This window comes from Arachis hypogaea, chromosome 15 (genome assembly GCF_003086295.3).
Source record: "Arachis hypogaea cultivar Tifrunner chromosome 15, arahy.Tifrunner.gnm2.J5K5, whole genome shotgun sequence".
Lineage (NCBI taxonomy): Eukaryota > Viridiplantae > Streptophyta > Magnoliopsida > Fabales > Fabaceae > Arachis > Arachis hypogaea.
The window spans coordinates 14,541,639-14,563,320 of record NC_092050.1 but is presented as its reverse complement, the minus strand read 5'-3'; the positions used below and the strand labels follow the sequence as shown (position 1 = coordinate 14,563,320).

Here is a 21,682-nt window from a genome sequence, read left to right as displayed (position 1 = left end):
TAAAAATAATAAATTTTATTAATTTTTGAATATTTTTTTATTTTTAAATTGATGTTTTAAAAAATTTTAATTAAATTTATTTTTTAAATATTTTAAATTAATTACATTAATTTTTTTGTTATCTTTATTATTTATAGTATCAAAGTTTATTTATATGTTAAGTAATATTATAATATATATGTAATAATTATAATTAATTAATAATTAATATGATAAATTTATAAAATAAAATTAAATTAATTTTAAATTAAAAAAATTTAATATTTTAATTTTTTAATTTAAAATTGATTTGATTTAATTATATAAATTTATTATATTAATCACTAGTTAAGATTGGTACTGAATGTTGTGGATTTGTAGTTAGTGTGATGTTATTTAATATATTATATTAATAAATTTTAATATTATTAATAATGAAAGTGATAGAAAGATTAAAGTGATTAATTTAAAATTTTTAAAAAGATAAATTTAATTAAAAAAAATTAAAAATTAATTTAGAGAATGAGTAATTTTTTTGGGAAAAATTTGAACATTTGTTCGTATACCACCCTTCGTGACGTGATGTCATTCGCGGTGCGGTGAGATATTGGAGAAGAAAGAAAATCCCAACGCTTCCTTAAGATTTATGGATATTGTTTATGTAAGATTTTTTTTTTGGTGTTTTGACGGGGCTTAACGCCCAAGAAAATTAAAAATCAATGATAAAACGAGGCAATGATACCCCTCTAGCATCATCATCTATAATGTTCCTTAGCCCTGTTGGCATAGTGTCTATGAAATGAAATCCAAGGCATGCTTGTAAACTTTCCTTCGCAAGCCAGTCGGCGCTTTTGTTTCCTTCCCTATATGTATGACAGAGTTTTACATTCCAGTCTCTTTGTATTAACTGGCTGATGCTTCTTATAATTGTTTCCGGATGATTGTCCCTTTCTTCTCTTTTGCTGAGAATTTGGAACGCAATTTTTGAATCAGTTTCTAGAATGATTTTTTTGAATCCCAAATCCCAAGCTAGTTTCAATCCATGGAGAATTCCCCAAGCTTCTGCCGTGAATGCTGTTCCTTTGCCAATATTCGCCAAGAACCCCGCTATCCATCTTCCACGGCTATCCCGAATCAAGCCTCCACACCCTGCTATACGGTGCTCCTGTGAGACTGCTCCGTCAGTATTGATTTTTAGCCATCCATCCTCGGGAGGTTGCCATGCAATATGTATTTCTTTTTTCTTCTGTGCTCCTTTAAGGATATTGACTTTTTCAAAAGCATTATTGATCCTTTGCAGATATTCTTTAATCCATAAATGTGCATTGTTTGGTCTTCTAAAAGGGGGGTCAAAGATCTCCTTATTCCTCCATTTCCATAGCCACCAGCAAGTCACAACAAATTGGGACAGCCATGGCTGTGCATTAGCACCGATTTCCACTGTAAGATTCCAGCGGATCCATGTCTCGAAGGGAGCTCTATAGAAAGTGGTTATGTGAGAGGGTTTCACTAACTGCCGCCAAATTCTTGATGCTTCTGTGCAGTCCCTTAATGTGTGGAGTAGTGTTTCTGGATTATTGGGACATCGGTGGCAGTTTGGATTTGCACCAAAGATCTTCTGTCTTCTTTCTGAGGTCATCAGCTTGTTTTGAGTTGCTAACCACATAAAACATTTTATACGCTGGGGGCCCTTCCATTTCCATATAAGATTCCAGGTTTGGTCTTGATTTTCATTTGCTTGCGAGAGTGTTTTATAAGCACTGGCTACTGTGAAGTTTCTATCTTCGGAGGGACTCCACATGATCTTGTCCTCACCTAGGCTCTCTTTCGGGGGATGGCATGCAGTAATCTTTAAAATTTTGTCTTCAGGAATGAGCTCCCTTAGAAATTCCAAGTTCCATTCTCCATTTTCTAACACTGCATCAGCCACTTTCATATTGAGAAGGGAAGCGTTTATTTCCTGTACATCCTCAATAAGAGCATTTTCATGATACAACCACTTATCTCTCCATAGAGAAGTCGACTTACCATTTCCAATAGAAAACCTCAGGTTCTCTTTCATGTCTTCTTTGATCTTTATCAAATCTCTCCAAAACTTTGAGTCAGATGCCCTATTTTCCATGTTCAGGATTGAATCTTTTCCCCTTCCATATTTATTGAAAAGGACTTTCGCCCACAGTGTCTCTCTTTCGTGCATTAACCTCCATACTTGTTTCATAAAAAAGGCATCATTCATGATATGAAGCTTTCTCATGCCTAGGCCCCCATTTATTTTTGTTTTACAGAGAGTGTCCCATTTCACAGCATGCAGTTTTCGTGTGTTTGAGTTTTCTCCCCAAATAAATTTTCTCTGGCATTTTTCCACTTCATTGCAAATTCCAATGGGAATTTTTGTATGTAACATATCAAAATTGAGCATTGGGCTGATTACAGTTTGTGCAAGAGTGATGCGCCCTGCTAAGGATAGGCAATTGGCCTTCCATCCTTTTAATTTGCTATTTGTTCTTTCAATAATGCTTTTAAAGTCTTCCTTCTTCTTTCGTTTGTTTGTCAGGTAAGCACCTAAGTATCTTCCTAGACATGGCACTTCCTGGAAGCCGCATATCTCCTTTATGCCTACTCTTTTGCAGTTGGGGACGTTTTTAGAGAATAGAATGGATGTCTTTTCTGCATTGATTTTGAACCCCGATGCAGCTCCAAATTCGTCTAGAGTTTCAAGCACAACTTTCATTTGATTTTCCGTTGCTTCCGCAAACAGCAAGAGATCATCAGCAAAGAGAAGGTGTGATATTTGAGGTCCTCTTTGTCCCGCTTTCATTGGTATCCACTTTCCTTTTGTAACGGTCTCTTCTATGAGTTGCGAGAGCTTGTCCATGGCGATGACAAAAAGGTAAGGGGACAGAGGATCCCCTTGCCTTAGTCCTCTACTTGGCTTGAACATATCAAGTTTCTCGCCGTTCCACAAGATCTTGAAGGAAACTGATGATACACACTGCATGATGATGGAAATAGTTTTTTCCGACATTCCATACTCCAAGCAACATTTTTCCAAGAAACACCAGTTCAAACGATCATAAGCTTTCTCAAAATCAATTTTGATAGCCATAAATGAATTTTTCCCCTTCATTTTTCCCATGGTATGAACCATTTCTTTTGCAATGATGATATTGTCATGGATTAGCCGACTTGGAATGAAACTTGACTGATTCGGAGCAATTCTTTCATTCAAAGTGGGCTTTATCCTTTTGACCAGAATTTTGCTCAAACACTTATATATCACATTGCATAGGGCTATGGGTCGAAATTGAGAGACAAATTCAGGTTGGTTGATCTTGGGTATAAGTGTTAGAAGAGTTTGGTTTACCTGTTGTATTGAGGGGGGGTCTTGCCATAGTTTCTGAATGAAAGCACAGATGGAGCATTGGAGGACCTTCCAATTTTCTTTAAAGAACAACGCAGGGTATCCATCTTCTCCAGGCGCCTTTAGAGAACCTATGCTGTGGATAGCTTCTTCAATCTCACTTGGAATGGGCATTCTTTCTAACATCTGTTTCTGTTCTTCTTCCAATCTTTTATATTGCCAGCTGCATCGAATAGTGGGGCGCTTTGGTCTTTCATCTCGGTATAGGTCAGTGAAAAAATTTGAGACTATCGATTTGACAGCTTCTACCTCTTCACACCAGATACCATTATTGTTCCTCAGCTTCACTATCTTGTTCTTCCTTCTGCGCACCAGAGTTTTTGTGTGAAAATATTTAGTGTTTCTATCTCCTTCTACTAGCCACTTTTGTCTGGATTTTTGTAGCCAGAAGATCTCCTCTTGATCAAGGATTTTTTCCAATTCCTCCGAAAGGTCTTTTTCCAGCCCATCAAGAAACTTATTCCTACCATAAAGCCTGGATTTTTGTATCCCTTGAATTCTATTCAAAAGCCTCCTCTTCTTTCGAAATATGTTACCAAAAGTTTCATTATTCCATTTTTTCAGACTTTCAGTTAAATTGTTTAAGGCTACTGGAAAGTCATACTCATTATTCCAAGCACTTCTAATAACATTTGGGAGGTCTTCATGTGTATTCCACATGGCTTCATACCTGAAAGGTCTCTCTCCTTGGATACTAGTCTCAGGTCTTGTGTGTAGCAACAAAGGGTGATGGTCTGATTGTATTCTTGGCAGCACCTCCACAAATGCATTTGAAAAATTTGTTCGCCACTCTGAGTTGCATAAAGCTCGATCCAGCCTTTTATAAACTCTTTCTTGGCCTTCTCTTATTCCCCCCTTCCATGTGAATCTTGATCCTGAATAACCTACGTCTATGAGGTTGCATTTGTCAATCCAGCCTCTGAAACGTCTACACGCATAGGCATCATTTCCCCCTCCTCCTTTCTTCTCACTTTGCTCTGCGATGTCATTGAAATCACCTATCATCAGCCACGGTAAGTTCATGTTTCTTGAGATGTTGTGCAAAAGCTCCCACATTTCTTTTCTTTGTGCTTCCTGTGGACTTGCATACACAGCCATAAGGCTCCATGTCCTCCGCTGATTGTTTTCAATTTTCATATGCACAAATTGCTTGTGCGTTGACATAACTTTGATTTTGAGATCATCGTTCTTCCAGAGGATCCAGATCCCTCCAACGAAACCGACAGCTTCTTCGACAATGGCATGATTGAATCCCATTGCCTTAATCACCTCTCTTCCTTTATTTCCGCTACATTTGGTTTCTACCAGAATAGTGAGGTCAGGTTTCTTTTGGTTTTGCAACTCCTTGAGGGTGCGAATGGTACTTTTGCTCGCTGCCCCTCTAATATTCCACATCATGATCTTCATTATATGACGCAAAAGTCTTATCCAAAACTCTAAGCCAAAACAAAGGCACCCTAACCCAAAAGGTTGGGAAAGCAAAGAGGCTCAAGGCCTCTTAATCATCATGCATATCCTCCCTCGTTAATGAAGGAGGTACTTCTTCCTGTGCTTCTCCTTGGGCTGGTTCCCTTTCAAAAACTTCCATGGCTTCTACTAGATCTTCTGAATTTCTGGCTCCAAAGTCTGGCGGGACTGGGTCAGGCGGTTCCTCCATGTCGCAAGCCTGTATTCCAGTGGCCTCAACCATTTCAGTGATTTGAGAGTCTTGAGTTTGGTTGTTGTTTGCCCAATTTTCTTGAAAATGAACGGCTTTGTCAGTAATGTTCATGCTAGTATCTTCTTGGGTTTGGGTTTTAGTCTTCGTTTGGGTTCTTTCTTTTCTCATGGTTTGGGCTGTTGTAGGGGCAAGAGTTGGGTTGGTCTGGTTTTGGGTTTCTTGCATCTTGCTATTTGTCTGTCTTGGTTTTGGGCTATTTTTGTGGGTCTGGTTATTTTCTTGTGGGATTTGGTCTTTTAGTTTTGTAGGAGTATTCCTCTCTAGAGCTCCTTTATTTCTTTTGTCTTTTTCTGTGGTTGCCTTGCTTCCAGCTGGATTTGTCTTATCGCTCTCATCCTTCTGTGGTATCACCACAACCTCATTTGTCTCCTTGTCTCCCTCCACTACCTCATGCTGCAGAGCTGCAAAACGAGAGGTGTACTCCCCGTACGACAAAACTTTTTCTTTTCCTTTTTGGCCGTTACTGGTTCCCTCTCCATTTTTCAGTAATTTCTTCCCCCTTGTCCTTTGGACTAGCATCCAAGGGCCGAATCCGTTATTCTCCTCTGCAATTACGCCTTTGCCCTTACTTAACTCCCCTTTTCCAATTCTGCCCCCTTCTTCTTCCTCCGTCCCTGCCTTTTCGTATCCCATTCCTTCATTATTGTTACTGGCTTCTGGTTTTTCTTGTGACCTTAAGCTTGGGCATGAGGATTTTTCATGTCCAAAGCAGCCGCAGTTGAAACACACCATATGGAGGCCTTCGTATTCCACTAGATGAGTGATACCATTGATTTGGTATTGAGACACCAAGGGTTTGCTTAAATCTATCTCCACGCAAATTCTAGCATATTTACCTCTGGAGATGTTTTCTGTTGTCATGTCAATCTTCATGGTCCTCCCAACAATGTTGCCAATCTTCTCCAATATTGTTCTATTGTAATACTCTATCGCAAGGCCTGGGAGACGAATCCAAGTTGCCAGTGTATCTATTGTTGCTGTGAGGGGGTTGAATTCTGGTTTCCACCATCTAATGGTTAAGTAGTGGTCAAGAATTTTCCAGGGCCCCTCCATGAGTGCAAAATCCAAGTCTTCCATATTGTAGAATTTCACAAGGAAGAAATCATTTCCGAGATCGATAACGTCAATGCTGCCGTTCTTCCCCCACATTGTCTCTAGTCTTCTTTTGAGCGCCAGAAGAGAAATTCTCCTTCCCAGGAGTTTAACTATGATTGATTCCCACCATTCCTTGCAAATTTCTTTTTTCAAAGATTTGCTGATCACCAGATTGTATACCCCATTTTCAGTTTTTTCAATGCTAATTTCCTGTTCTTCGTCACTCTCCTCAGCACTTTCTTCTTCCATTTTGTCCTCCTGAAAATCCTTCTCTGCTTCGTTTCCACTTTTCCCTTGTTGTGCTTTTCCTGCCCTGACAGCTTGGGCAAATGATCTCTTGCTGTTTTCTTCATTGTTTGCTCTCATCACTTCGATTACATGAATATCTGCTTCTGCTCCTTCAGTACCCCTTTCTTCTTCCATCCAATCTTCTTTTCTGGCTACTAGTGTAGAATTTCCAGTAAATTCTTCTTCTTCTGCTATCTTTCTCACCTTCTTCAAAGACCTGTGTAGCAGCTCTCCTTCCGACCTTGCGCTCAGCCTTGGCCCATGCGGTCTAGCAGCTCCCCCTCTCACAAAGCCACCTCTCATGGGGCTATCTTCTGTTATCGCAACAAACCCTAGATGATGAAGAATAACACCTAACTACTATTATTTTGTTTTAACTATCCATTATTGTTTATGTAAGATGTAGGGAGATTCTGTTCACCCAACCGCTATCTACAAGGGCCTTGTCAATAAAAGTATAAAATTAAGCATAGCCAGGACAGGGTATGTAGGGCTGTCAAACGGCCCATTTAGCCAGTCTAACATAATATTTGATTAACAAGGATTAAGGATTAGTCACAAATTCTAATACGGCCCAGCAGCATGGTCGCTATTATCCTTTGGTGATAAATTGAATAATTTTCCATGATAACCCATCAGAATATCAGAAGATTAAGAATAATAGTTATTGCTAATGCCCAACCCAATGGAGGCAAACTTGGATTGCGATTGAAAGATTTAGGCAGGGTCTTTTAGAATAACCAAACTAAAGCCCTTTTATAATGAAACTGCTCAACTCAATAAAGACACAACGAACTAGCTTTGTGAATACGCAAGCGATGGTTTGAGATCTTTCAAAAGCTAAATCAAACAGTATGTTAAAATCAAACACCATATATAATACGAATCCCATTAATTCGAAACAGACATCCTAGCATCTTTAGGAGATGGGCACCGTTTCCTGTATAACATATTAGTACCATCTTTACCAGGATTTTACGACTTCTAAATGTCCAAAGCTAAATAAACAGAGAAAATAATTCGAATAGAGATGAATTCAGCCATAAATTTTAAACAGAAGACAAGGAAAATCTGATATATCCCTACTGTTAAACAATCTCTATATACACCAATATGAAAGGTTTAAAATTTCCATCAGGTAATCTCAGAACAGGATATAAAAGTTCCAATAACTTTGAGATTAACACAACACTAAAGGGGCCCTACAGTAGAACAAGAGTGAACCAAATTGGTAGATGGGAAAAGGGCAGTGTTTACAGCAATAATAAGAGAAAGGCCCACAAGAAGACACAGAAACACAAGGAATGCAACGTCAAAATACTTGATAAACACCAGTGAGATATTTATAGGAAAATAAATAGCGCACAGGAAAGACATCAATAATTCAGAGTCCATTCGTTTCTAGTAAATGAATACTAAAGTCTCGAACCAATGCTTGAGAAATGTATGATATAGAAATTCATCACGACAAAGACAGTAATAAGAGTACAGACTACTACCTAGAAAATTCGGCTGTGCATAGGCACTTAATGAAATTTTAACTACAAAACTTAGATTTGCAACGTCCATAATTTACAAAGCATGACATGAAATTGGACTATCATTAACCTGATTAATAATGACGAAGCAGCACTGACCCAACATCATTTCGTGAGAGACGTAACTCCCATTTCAGCATAGTTGCAGAGTTTTTACCCCTCATTCACCTGGCTAAAAGGAAATCTCCCTTCAGCAGCTCCTAATATTTCATTCCCTTGAAAGTAACAGACAATCTAAATCTAATATTGAGATTACACATTAACAATTCCACATAAAAATCCTATTTTAATACTCCAGTCTAAGTCTGACCCAACCATTTGATGGAATAATAATAATAACTCTCACAGGCTCACAGACATATGAAACAAGCTCAAAATTTCACATTAATTTCTCACAGACCTATCAGCGTCCAAAGACGATCTTTGACTCTTTCCTTTTACTTTACATCACAAGAATTGTGTAAGCTACTTATAGTTATAGACCATCTCCATAAAGCTTGTCACAGGACAGAATGATTTGCGCCTTCCTACACCAAACTTAGTAATTTAGACTTTAGATACAGGTTTTATTACTTAGTAAGATTGGACCACCTTTCTTCCGTTCTTTATACTTCATTCCACTTCACTCGAAACTAGAACACAAGTTTGATATACACACACACATTTGCGCAACCATGGCCTTAGTCTATTTAGCCAATAAACAATTACAGCAGAAGCAGATAAAGACCGCTTCGGATCTCACCATACACATATATTCAATCCAAGCAACTTTTGAATCCCTAAAACCACCCGTTGTTAGCTACATGATGACATTAATATGGCAAAAAACCAAAATGCGCATAACATGGTTAACCCGTTCGTCCACTAAAGGAAACGGCACAAAACAAAAACCAAACATGACCAAAAATAAATAAATAAAAAGAAGAAGAAAAAACAGCAATACCGAAATAGCTGAGAAAAAAGAAAGAACACATTTAGGAAAATCCAGAAGCAGAGCGAATGGAATTTGCAAGGATCTGATATGTGAGGAGTTTACTTAGCAACCATTCTGGCGATGAAATCCTCGTAACGGATCTTACCATCGGGGCCAACATCAACCTCCCTGATCCACTCGTCAAACTCAGAGGGCTCGAGCTTCTCGCCGATACTGGTGAGGATGTGGCGGAGCTCAGAGACGGAGACGTAGCCGGTGTTGTCCTTGTCGAGGACCTTGAAGGCGTCGCGGAGCTGGCGATCAAAGGGCTCAGCCTTCATGTGCTTGGCCATCAGATCCAGAAATCGAGGAAAATCGAAGGGTGCGGTGAGGTTCTCTTCGGCGATGATGGCTTTGAGTTGTGCCTGGGTGGGGTTGCCGCCCAGTGACCTCATAAGGATCCCAAGCTCCGACGGAGCGATCCGCCCGCTGCCGCTCGTATCGAAGAGAGTGAAAGCTTCCTTCATCGAAGCTACCTGCTCGTCGCTCAGATCCTTACCCATTTTTCTTTCTTCTTCTTTCGGTTTTTTCTTTTTACGCTTCGCTTTCTATTCTCTCTCTCTCTCGCGGCTGCAAACTGCAAAGGTGAAATTGAAAATGCTAATCGTCCCTCCTTTCTCTCTCACACTCGCGATTTGATTTTATTTGCTGAATGACTATAATGCATCTTGCTTTTTCTATTTCCTTTTGGTTTTCCTTTTTTTTATTTTACAAATTCGTGAAGCCCATGGTTTGACGACGTCGTTGGAATCATGTTTTGCATTGTTGAAGGTGGAGGGCCTACGACACGTTGTGTGACAGCGAATAGGAATAAGGGCTTTTCATTTTTGGGCCGGAAAGCCCATCAAGACTGGGAAATGTGGAGCATCCGTGCATGCTGACCATCAATTATGTCTGGACTCTGGACTATTCGGAGTTGGAAATTGGAATAATATTCTGCACCCCTTATCACTCGCGTCTCCCTAGCTTCTAACACTATCAACTATTCGAATTTCGACCACCACCCATTTTTATTTCATTTTATTTTAAGAGTACACTACTGAATCTTCTTTATTTATTTATTTTTTATAGTATTTTTTAATCCTACAAGTCAAGGATTATTTTCACGTTATATTTATTTAAAAGTTTGTTATTAACCAATAAAGTATAACATTTACAAGAAAATTTAAACTTCAATATTTATTTGAATAGACTAATAAGCTATCTATTAAAGAGTAGTGAAATTTATAACGACGTCAATTTTATTTGACCGGAAAAAAAATGTTAGTAATAATGAGGCAAAAGTGTTCATCATCTTTTGCTGGCATTTTTTTTTTTTGAAGTGAGCTCAACTTTGGGCCCGTTATTAAGTGATTAATCCAATACTACTAGAATTTAAGCTCGTTCCTAATTAATATAACTAGATCAGTATAGTGGGCCGGGATGACAGGCTCGCCCGTGGCATCTCGGTGGGCTTCGTTCACGCAGGTCATGATGTTGTTGGACAACATCATAATCTTCTGAAATGTACCTATTCAGTATTCATTCATGAACATGCAGTCATCACCACTCTGCATTAATTTTGTCCACAAAGTGCTTCTATCACCCAAAAACAGTCTCGCCCTCACATATATAGTAATTATTGTCCACTTTCCCTTTTTCGTTGGGATAGGGTCATAGGGAGGACCACTTGCATTTTGTCTGGCTATGATTTCGTAGGAGTAGTTAAATGTAAATATTAAAATTTGAGGTATCCGTATCACACTCGAGAATCAAAAGATTGGACATTTGGCAAACTCACTTATACTTCTTGAGATAATAATTAAGTGGTGTGATGTTAATACGTTTAAATTATTGGTCCCATTTAAGAGAATCCAAGTCCAAGAAACAGTTACCATTTTTGTCAATATGCAGAAATTTGTCAAAGTTGAGGAAGGTTGGAACGTGGTTAAAAGTTGAAAACCACATCAGTAGTATAATTGGCTACCTCAACTTATAATCACACAATTTAGTTTATAGTTTCCTTATTTGTAATCCGTTAATGTTTAGCTGTAAAGTTATCAGTTTATTGCTGCCAAAGTTAGGTTTAAGGTTAGGTTTCCCTCCTTGACATCCTCTTCCATTCAATTGAAATTTAAAGTAGCCATAAAAATTTCGGAAGAAGGTGACATTTTTTTTTTGCCTTGCGTATTATTTCAGCTAACAAATGTCCTAAAAATATATTTTAAAATGTTAAATGTAAAGATTTACAAATAATTAACTAATATTTCTAGAATACTTGTTAGTAAAATTATTAAATTATTCATTTTAACGGTGGACGGTCGATGTGCAATACCCAACATTTTGATTTATTTTACCCTTCCTGTCAAAGTTCTGATTATGTTAAATTCATTGATATAAATTACTTGGTATTTGGTATTTTACTACAGAACTCTCTAACAAACTTTTGAATTAAATATAAGAGGACAAAAATAGCAAAGACTAAAACTTATAGAAAATTTTGATTGAAAATGAATTAGTCAAAGGTGGTAGGTCCATGGCACCCATATATTAATTCAGGCTTTAATTTAGCACTAGATGTTGTTTTCCCTGGCAAGTGGCAACCCTCCCCGCCGACTATCAGCACTGATAAAATCCATTTAATTATTTTCCCCCTCAAAAAGAATATATATATATATATATAAGTTAACTTAGAGTCAAGACTGAGATTAGAGAAATGCAAATGTGCACCAACTTACTTTAGCCTGTCAACAACTCAAAAAAGTTATATCAATTAATTATGCAACCTCGTTGAAAATGTTTCTCATTAGCATAGCTAGTCTTCCCATTTTCTCCACTATAGTAGCATCTATCAACTAATTACAAAATCATAGACTAGTAATAATAATAGCAACTTCATATATAATAAAGAAATATCAAGCAAGGTGTCAAGTTTCAAAATCATGTTACAGTAGGAACCAAATACTAAAGTTAGATTCTTTAGGATACTGCCTCATACGGGTGTTTCTCTTTTAGCATAGGTTTGACAAATTTTTACACCAAAAATCAGCTATGAATTCCCTTGGTTTCCTTCTTTCATTGCTTGTTCTGGTTGCATTTTCCATTGTGCAGCTGGTTCATGGAAATGCAGAACTGAGAGCTCTTATGGACTTGAAATCCTCATTAGACCCGGAGGGAAAGATCCTTAGCTCTTGGAGCAGTGATGGTGATCCATGCAGTGGCTTGTTCCAAGGTGTTGCGTGCAATGAGCACCGCAAAGTGGCCAACATTTCCTTGCAGGGAAAGGGACTTTCAGGGTGGTTATCTCCTTCTGTGGCTGAACTTAAATGCTTGTCAGGTTTATACCTTCATTACAACAACCTTTCTGGTGAGATACCCCCACAAATTTCAAATCTTACTGAACTTGTTGATCTCTATCTCGACGTGAATAGTCTCTCCGGAACCATACCTACTGAGATCGGCAACATGGCTAGTCTCCAAGGTAAGTATATATATTATAACATTCATATTTTGATCTTCTTGGTCTATGGATAATTGGATATCAATGATCCAACATTGAGTTAAGATCTATAAATTAATACTTGTTCATTATACTATGCAGTGGTGCAGTTAGGAGACAACCAATTAGTGGGAAGTATACCTAAACAGATTGGCTCCTTGAAGCAGCTTAGTACTCTTGCATTGCAATATAACAAATTAAGTGGCGAAATTCCACTAAGCTTGGGAAACTTGGAAAAGCTAAGCAGGCTGAATTTGAGCTTTAACAACTTCACTGGTATGATTCCTGCAACATTAGCTCATCTTGAGCAACTCAAGGTTCTAGACATTCAAAACAATTCAATATCAGGGTTTGTTCCTTCAGGTATGCCTCTATGGCTCTACCTTCTAGATATTTCTCTTTGTACATTTTTTTAGTGCATTTAAAGTGACTTGCGTTTTGAACACGAAAATGAAGGATTGAAGAGACTGGGGGATGGATTCCAAGGTGCAAACAACCGAGGTCTATGTGGAGTTGGGTTTTCTACTCTGAGAGCTTGCAACAAAGATCAAGACATGAAAGTTAACCATATTGATGACTCAGACCAAGATCTACCCAAAAATGATGATACTGAAAACGCTCTTCCAGAGCCTGCAAATGTGAAATTGAATTGTAACCAGACTCATTGCTCAAAATCAAGGAGGTTTCCTCAGGCTGTGATCACAGCAGGTCTTGTGACAATCACACTCACATTCTTCAGCGTTGGATTTCTTACTTTTGTCAAATACCGACGGCAAAAGCAGAGGATTAGGAATACATCAGACTCATCTGAAGGGAAACTTAGTCCTTGCCAGCCTAAAGACTTCATCAGGAAAAGTCCATCTCCACTTGTTAACCTTGAGTACCACAATGGGTGGGATCCATTGTCTAACCAAAATCTAAACCAGGTTAGATTTAATGTGGATGAGGTAGAGTCGGCAACGCTGTACTTTTCGGAAGCCAATTTATTGAGTAAGAGCAAATTCTCAGCAGTTTATAAGGGAGTACTCAGAGATGGTTCTCTTGTGGCCATTAGAAGCATTAACTCGACATGCTGCAAAACTGAGGAAGCTGAGTTTGTGAAGGGGCTGACCTTAGTAACCTCACTGAGACATGAAAACCTTGTTAGGCTCAGAGGTTTCTGCTGTTCAAGAAGTAGAGGTGAATGTTTCCTGATCTATGACTTTGCCACCAAGGGAAACCTGTCTCAATATCTTGATATGGAAGATGGAAATGGACATGTGCTTGAATGGTCCAAGAGGGTCTCCATCATCAAGGGCATTGCAAAGGGTTAGTTCTTCCTAACTTGCATTATTTTTCTCTAAGCGAAAAAGAAATATTCAAGATTATGTTATAATACTTGATTCAGAAAAGAAAGAAGAAAATAAAAGAAATAAGGAATGATTGTCAATGGCTATGCTTTTATGAGCAGGTATTGGATATTTGCACGGTGATGAAGCAAGCAAACCTTCACTAGTACATCAGAATATTTCAGTTGAAAATGTTCTCCTTGACCAGCAGTTCAATCCGTTGATCATGGATGCTGGGCTCCCCAAGCTTCTTGCAGATGACGTTGTTTTCTCAGCTCTGAAAGTAAGTGCCGCCATGGGGTACCTGGCCCCTGAATACGTTACTACAGGACGCTTCACTGAGAAGAGTGACATCTATGCATTTGGTGTCATTGTTCTTCAAGTTCTGTCTGGGAAGAAAACTGTAGGTGGTTCGATACGGTTGGCAGTTGAGTCTCTAAGATTTGATGATTTTGTTGACAGAAATCTGAGGGGAAGATACTCCAAACATGAAGCAACAATGCTTTCAAAGCTTGCAACTCTCTGCACCCATGAGCTTCCTGACCAAAGGCCAACCATGGTGGATGTGATTCAAGAGCTGAATGTGTTTCCTGCTAATTCATGATGATCTACTACATTTCTACCCCAAAGGGTATCAGGAAAAATTGAGGCGTTTCACAATTTCTGGTTCCGTTCATGGCTACTATTTTCATGAACATATGCAGTATTTTTTTGTTAGTTAGCAACTGAAATAACAATGACCAAATATCTGTAAATTTGAGTTGATTCGTCTCCTGCTATTTCAAACCATTTGAGATTGTTGAATGATATTCTTCGAATGTAAAACGAATGGCTCCGAAGGTAATAATTAATATCAGCACAGCATACATCGTGATTTATTGTTGAATTTTCTCGAAAAAATATTTTGTTCTTTGATGAATTCTACGATCTGTTGACTTCTTTAAATGTTATATCGTTTTTTCTGCTGCATTGTTTGTTAAAAATTATAAACCAAGCCACCTATAATCAAATGACCTATTAACAATATATGTATGGTTTAAAGTTGAAAGTGGAAACAAGCAAGATGATGGCCTTCCCAACACAATTGTTCTGCGTTCAAGTTCTTTAGGAGACAATGCCAAACTACCATTACCATAACGAAACTCATTATGCAAGAAAATTCACAAAAGTCGTCTGCATTCTTCTCCCTAGCCAGTGGAAGGATCAGTATTTATTTAGAATTACATTAACTCCCTGTTTATGAGCTCTTCTATTCACCCACAAAATTTTTATTTGACATGCTTGCCCCTTGAACAAGATTAGAATTTTAGGCATAAGCAGTTTGTTGCTGATCTTGAAGCCATTCAGAAGGCCACCAATCGGGTTTACTAGCGACAACCTTCACATCCTCTTGTCCTTGTATGGATAATGTATTGGACCCTTTAAAGGCATCATCTAGCCGCAAGAGCCCCAGCCCTTGACATCCCATGGCGGTAGTTACTGTACCAGTCTTTTTGCCAGATGCAGTGTTCATCACTTCTGACCCAGGAATCACCTTGTTTTCTACTTCTGAAAACATGCAAAAGGAATGGCTCAGCCCACATACTTTGATTGTTTATATGCAAAAAAAACACCAAATACTCCTTGAAGCAATACCTTTCCCATCATCATCGATAAACTTTAGAGGAACTACACGCTTCCTTATCACCCCTCTGTGGTGTGTTCGAGCTATGAGTTCCTGGCCGACATAGCAACCTTTGTCAAAGCTAATAGCATTAAGGCCTGCAAGATTGTACTCTAGTGGTACTGCCTCACCTGGACATGATCAATCAATCAAGGCTTTGTGAGACGGAATGCGTCAGAAGAATTCTTTATTTATACAAGGAAAAACCATATACACACCTTTCGGGATCTCGCTCGATCCTTCTGCTACCCCTTGCTCTATTCTCCACAAAAGGTAATTCTGTTCATCTGTTTCTTTACCAGCCTCAACAAGAGGTGCTGAAATGCGCAGACAAGAGAGGGGATTTTATTTTAAAGTAAGTAGCTATGGATATGTCACAATAACAATCATATTAAGAATGTAGCCAACAAAAGCTATAAAAATCTTATCAGCAATAAAGGAGCAGATGACTAACGAATTGTATTCGATGGGAAGATCCCTCTGAAACCCAGACAGACCAATCTAGGATCCTTAAACCACTGCCATCCAATATTATTTGCACGTGAAGATGACACTCCAGCATTGTCCACACCAGCACCCCAGCCAAGAGAGGCAGCTTCTGGTTCTTCTTTGTTGGAGGACTTAACAGGAACACCAGCACCGTAACGCTGCCAGCACGAGAATTGCTCTGTGACATCATCAATCTCAACCTTTGACCTCAACCGGTATCTGCAGCACTAACATGTTAAGGGTCTCTGCATAAGAACCCAAATAATACCAACAAAATAGGAAGAATAATAACTGCAATTAAGAAGCACCAAAGCATAAACTTGCTATGAACGCCAGAAAAACAATAAACTTAGGCAAGCCCTATGATCTTGTTTGTGCAAGCTCAGTTGAATTCATGATGCAACTATTCTCATATCAGCAACATCATGTCGATGAAATCTATCTTAGTACTCTTGTATTAACAGTCTTATGGCAATGATCACTTTGCAACTGACAAAGACTAATAGAAACAAATTGCAACCCTGAATGAAAGCATTCTAAAATTAATCACCATAACAAAAACGTCAATCAAAACCAACCATACTAGTAATAATGTTCACTTTCTGTCTCTTAAAAGTTAAATCCCTTTTTTCCTTTCCTCTTCTCCTCGTCTTCACGCACTTCTTGCTTCCTCAATACATTCATTGACGATCTCAATTTCAATTCTATGAGAAAGGGGGAGCAGAGCAGCAAGCATGCCTATGTCCAATTCTAATTCTTGTGCTGCCGACCACGAAAATTTCAAGCAAATTACCTGCAACCTTAGCTCCTCTTCCATAGTTTATTCTTTCTCAACTATTATTATATACTGCAAAAATACTCTGTTATTTACGCTGTTATGTTTAGTTACAATTTTGTTGTTCAACTTCATTTTGATGGCTCAATGCTCATGCTGTCCTATTTATGATGTTTTCTCATTTTTGTTCGATTCTCTGTTCGGGGTTTAGCTTTAGCTCTAAAGTATGAGCTCATAGACAAGCACTAATTTTGCATTATGGACAAGTAGATATGCAGCAACTGCTGGCAACTACATTGGTACATGGGTTGCTTGCACGCAGGTACTAATAATGGACAAACTAACCGTACAGATAATGTCTCACTCATGTAAGAATCACAAGATTACATTCTGAGCATTCATTGTCATTTCTATCACCAGCTAATAAATACTTTTCCACCATCATTGAGTGGATGCAGTTACTATGACAATAGGAGAAAATTATTTAGCGGACTTATAGAGAGAATAGTAAGCAGGAAAAGCAGGATGAGAGGGTAAATGAGCTCACTTCTTTAAGGTGTGAAGCAATTCAGCCAAAGCAGAAGCATCCACATCGGCGAACAAATCAAAGGGATCATGAGGGTCGGAGCCAGGGGCAGTGCCGGTATCATCAAGCTTGGTATCAGGCTTGGGGGGCTTATAGAGGAAAAAGTCATAAAGGAATCTTCCCTGAGGGGTCAAAAGTGCGGCGTATAGAGGAGGGACAGTGGCCACAGGAACATTGGGCGTTGGCACATTCGCGGTTTTCTCACCCAGGGGTTCACCGAAGCTGCGTACATCGTTGCTCAACAAACCCTGAAGGAACTTGAGTGTGTCAGGACCTCGGAATCGGATAACACCCCGCGATTTCAAGAGAGACGCCACGGGACCAGCATCCAATAGCTGCTGGGTTTCGCGGTGGTCGGAGAATTGTTTAAAGGCGGTGTGGTGGATGCTTCTGAAGCGCCCATAAATCGATTTGGTGAATGCAACGCGATTCATAGATACTACTGTTTTGTCGCAGTGTTTCGGAATCGTGGGAACTGGAAACAGTGATGTTGAAGTTGAAGAAGAAGAAGAAGAAGAGGTGTGAGAGAGACTGAGGGAGGAGGTTTAATTTGGATTTGGCATGGGCGCGTGGATAGATTGTGGGTAGACACGTTGGGCTAGAAGGTGTTCGATGAAAGTGGCGTGTGAGTGTGTAGGAAATACGCTGATATATTCTGATGCTATTAGCCACAATACAATGTTAGGCAGCACTTATGACTTATCCAACCCACCGCCACAATTTCTTTTTCTTTGAAAACTATCTTCTCCAGGAAAAAGGCATGAGGCATGGGGGATTGATTAAAATTAAGAACTTAGAAGCTGATAATGCGTATCTCTCTAGTTATCACCAATACATGGCAACCTAACTAATTAAAATTGGTGCTAGACCATGCAATCAATTTCATTGTTGTTTGCTTATATTAGAAGGAGAAGAACAGTGGCAGAGTTTTGTGTGGGCAAGGAGGGTCATGGAACCCCAAAATTTTTGTAAAAATATTAGTAATTTTACTTTAAAAAAAATAAAATTAGTTTGTTTAATTAAATTGATAGGGTCAGTCTAAAATCAGCTTTTGGGCGTTTCTGATGCACCATGATATTGGAAACGTTGATTTAAATCGGCGGAAAATCTAATAATTTACATTCATCCCATGAATAACTTGCCAGAAATTAGGGAAATAGATATCAAGTCTTTGAATATTCCAAAACCACCCCAAGTTAATTGTGAGGTAAATGAAGCATTGAAAGCGGCAGAAAAACCCTACCGTACCTTCACAGTCAGTCCGATAATGTTATGGAAGACTTCCAACGACATGCTTGGAAACAAAGTCTTGGATGATGGTTGCCGGCTTTACCAATGGCAACATTGAAGAGAAGAGACCATGGCATCGATCTCAATGATGGCAACGAGAATGAAGAAGACAACCAGTGATACGGTGGTCATTAACGTTTCTGCCACCTCTCTAACTGCTTCCTCAAGTTCTCGCTGAGCAGGCTATTAATTTTGTTCTAATTAATTTTTTTTTGAGATTGCTTTTCGTTTTAAACAAAGCTTTCTATTCTTGATTTTATTTTGTAAAATTCTACAAGTTTTTCATGTAATTAGATCTTCACTAATTGTACTTTTGAGATTTGAATTTGCACAAATTCTTTTTTTTTTTTTAAATTCAATTTCAGAACAATAACATATTCAACTTCATTGACAAATTCTTACCCATAAGAGATGTTAGAAGTTAGAACCAGCATTGGAGCTGGTTTCATTTATCCATTGGTTGGAACAATAAGCACCATGCCGGGGCTTCCAACTAGACCATGCTTCTATGACATTGATCTTGATACAGGCATACAGCAGCTGAAAAAGTCAGTGGTCTCTCCTAAAATCAATGATTAAACCTTAAGTGGCACATGGATGCTATTGATGACATTTTCTTTTTCCAATTTTGTTAATGTTATGTTGTATCTTCTAGTTCATCTGTATGAATATGAATAATGACATAAAGCATTTAAGCAGATGTTGGGACTCAAATTTCAAGAAAAGAAGGTTCTGGACTAGAAAAATTAAAATTCATCATATCATATGCAATTTAGCATTTGCTAAAACAAATTTATATTTCAAGGCATATTTATTCTTGGTATTGCTGTACCTTTTAGTTTTGTTATAGTGAGATGAGTATGTTATGTGCAGGTTGAAACTGTATATTCATCTTTCATCTAGCATTCATAGAAATAAGGGCATTCTTCAAATAGAATTTTTTATTCATTATTGTTAATCTGTACAAAACAGAACAGGGTTCATTTTTATTTGCAATTTATTAGTCAACTCAAAACATAGAATGAAATTAAATAACCAGGTTGCATAGTCATTCCTCCTCACTTTGAAGCATGTTTACACCTTTTATTCTGTTTTTTTTTTTTTTTGTTTTTTTTTTTACATTTTCAATTTTTAAGCTTGAATGAGCCTTAAAGAATTCTAAATAATCATTTAAGCAAGATGCTTCAGATACCAATCCAAAGGCTAAATTAATTGCATTATACATGAATAAGTGTTACATCACAGCGAAAAAAACTCAAGCGTTGATTCCATTCATCCTTCAGTCTATGTCTCTCCTCTGAGAACCATTTTCAAGAGTAATCTAATCTTTGTTATTGTGGCTAAAGTTATTTCTCAAGAAACAGATTCATAATTGAAATCCATACCACTATTGAAACTTAAAAGTTCTGAATAAGAAGAAACAAAAATAAAAAAAAACTCAGAGAATTTATGAAAGTTCTTTTGCAGTAGCAACAGGCCAACAGCTTCCTTGGTGATACCAAACTCTTTGTATATTTTCCCTGCTGGAACACTTGCTTTGAAACGGTCAATGCCTATGGCTTTCCCCTGTCTGCCAACAATCTTCTGCCAACCGAATGTTGATCCAGCTTCTATGCTAACTCTAGTCGTTGCAGCAATGCTTTGAAACGGTCAATTCATATTTTGCATCTTCTAGCTCTTTATTCATGGCTTTAGCTCAACTCCTTCAATAGAAGTTCTTAGAAGTTGAGATTCTGTTGAGACAAGTTTCTGGTAGCATCAGCAGGGCTTTCTGGAGTGTATTTCTAAAAGTTGAAATCAAATGGGAAGCATGATCAATATTCCAGGCACCATTTGATTGAAGTAAGAATGTGAAATGTGACAATGAATATGCTATTAACTCCTTCATACTATTCTATATACTAATTATTAGTTACATAACACTTCAATAGATTATCAATTCCCAGTTCCCTTAGGACAGCTTCTACCTCAGTAATTAGTAAAAAGGAACAACACCCTTTTACACAAAATTTGATTCTTTATTATTGTCTGCAACCAAATCTGTCATAAGATACAGCTAAAAAATTTGAAAATGATGTGGCATCCAAGGAATTAGCCATTATGTCATATGATGAATGGAATGACCAAGAGAGTTCCCGGACCTCTGTCCTCAGAATGTAAGAACGTGCTAAAAATCTGTTCAACTCAATCATTCAATGTGTTATTGCATAAGTCACAGCTCTCATTGACTATATCATATATCACTAATTAACTCAAGCACAAGAATAAAAGCACTGATACACAACAATGAAGATCCACAAGAATAAACTACCTTAACGAATCAAACACATCAGATTCATGTCATGCCAATGAACATAAAGAGTGCATCAAGTTAACATTTGCAATGTTGTGTGACAATCAAATATGAAAGGCATTCAAGTTGTCATCATAAATGAACACTTCCAAGTTCCAAGAACAAATAACATGGAAAATGGAAACATTTGACATAAAGACAGATAAAACTTCATCTGCTCCTTTATCTGTTCTTTTTACTGCGAATGAACGACGGGAAGAGAGAGGCTAAGAATGACGCCGGAAAATGGGCGAAGATCGGCAGCGAGTGTTGGGCTAGACGGTGACGGGACCGCGAAGACCAGAGAAGAGTGGAGTAGGTGGTGGTGGCTCTGTGGATAGACAGGGGAGTGTATTGAGTTTACAGGGAAAGAAATTAGGGTTTCATTGGATGAGTTTTAAAAATATGTGTGGCAAATGTAAAAAAATGATAATTATTATTAAACCCCCTATGGGCTATATTCATAAACTATTTATTGTGCATATCTAAAAAGTTTAAAGAGTTGTGTTTATTAAAGACAGATCCAAATTGATATACTTTTAATTTATATATCTAAATTTTATATTTATTTTTATTATTTTTTTAAATTTTTTATCCTATCCTATTTGATATAACAAATATTTTTAAATCAACAACAAGTAATATATCTTTAAATTAACATTACAAATTAAATATTATTATAGAATTATACTAAATTATATTTAACTTTTCATATAGTTTTATGTAT

General features: G+C 37.8%; 3 protein-coding genes and 1 long non-coding RNA gene across 4 annotated transcripts; 1 reads left to right on the top strand and 3 right to left on the bottom strand.

Annotated features, from left to right (window-relative positions):
* Positions 1-8,704: 8,704 nt before the first annotated feature.
* Positions 8,705-10,172, bottom strand: LOC112749592 (probable calcium-binding protein CML13). The gene has a single exon (XM_025797888.3). It carries the CDS (start codon positions 9,515-9,517, stop codon positions 9,074-9,076), a length of 444 nt encoding a protein of 147 aa, XP_025653673.1. The 5' UTR covers positions 9,518-10,172; the 3' UTR covers positions 8,705-9,073.
* Positions 10,173-11,691: 1,519 nt separating this feature from the next.
* LOC112749590 (protein NSP-INTERACTING KINASE 2) lies at positions 11,692-14,587 on the top strand. The gene is made up of 4 exons (XM_025797886.3): positions 11,692-12,474; positions 12,595-12,855; positions 12,949-13,800; positions 13,943-14,587. The coding sequence occupies exons 1-4, from the start codon at positions 12,045-12,047 to the stop codon at positions 14,422-14,424; spliced, it is 2,025 nt and encodes a 674-aa protein (XP_025653671.1). The 5' UTR covers positions 11,692-12,044; the 3' UTR covers positions 14,425-14,587.
* Positions 14,588-14,822: 235 nt separating this feature from the next.
* Positions 14,823-18,474, bottom strand: LOC112749591 (putative transferase At4g12130, mitochondrial). The gene is made up of 5 exons (XM_025797887.3): positions 17,295-18,474; positions 15,938-16,191; positions 15,702-15,800; positions 15,456-15,614; positions 14,823-15,368 (listed from the first exon to the last, which is right to left on the bottom strand). Exons 1-5 carry the CDS (start codon positions 17,765-17,767, stop codon positions 15,127-15,129), a joined length of 1,227 nt encoding a protein of 408 aa, XP_025653672.1. The 5' UTR covers positions 17,768-18,474; the 3' UTR covers positions 14,823-15,126.
* A 1,338-nt stretch (positions 18,475-19,812) lies between these two features.
* Positions 19,813-21,436, bottom strand: LOC112749589 (uncharacterized). The gene is made up of 2 exons (XR_003175126.3): positions 20,935-21,436; positions 19,813-20,407 (listed from the first exon to the last, which is right to left on the bottom strand). It is a non-coding gene; the product is annotated as an uncharacterized lncRNA (long non-coding RNA).
* Between the last annotated feature and the right edge of the window lie 246 nt (positions 21,437-21,682).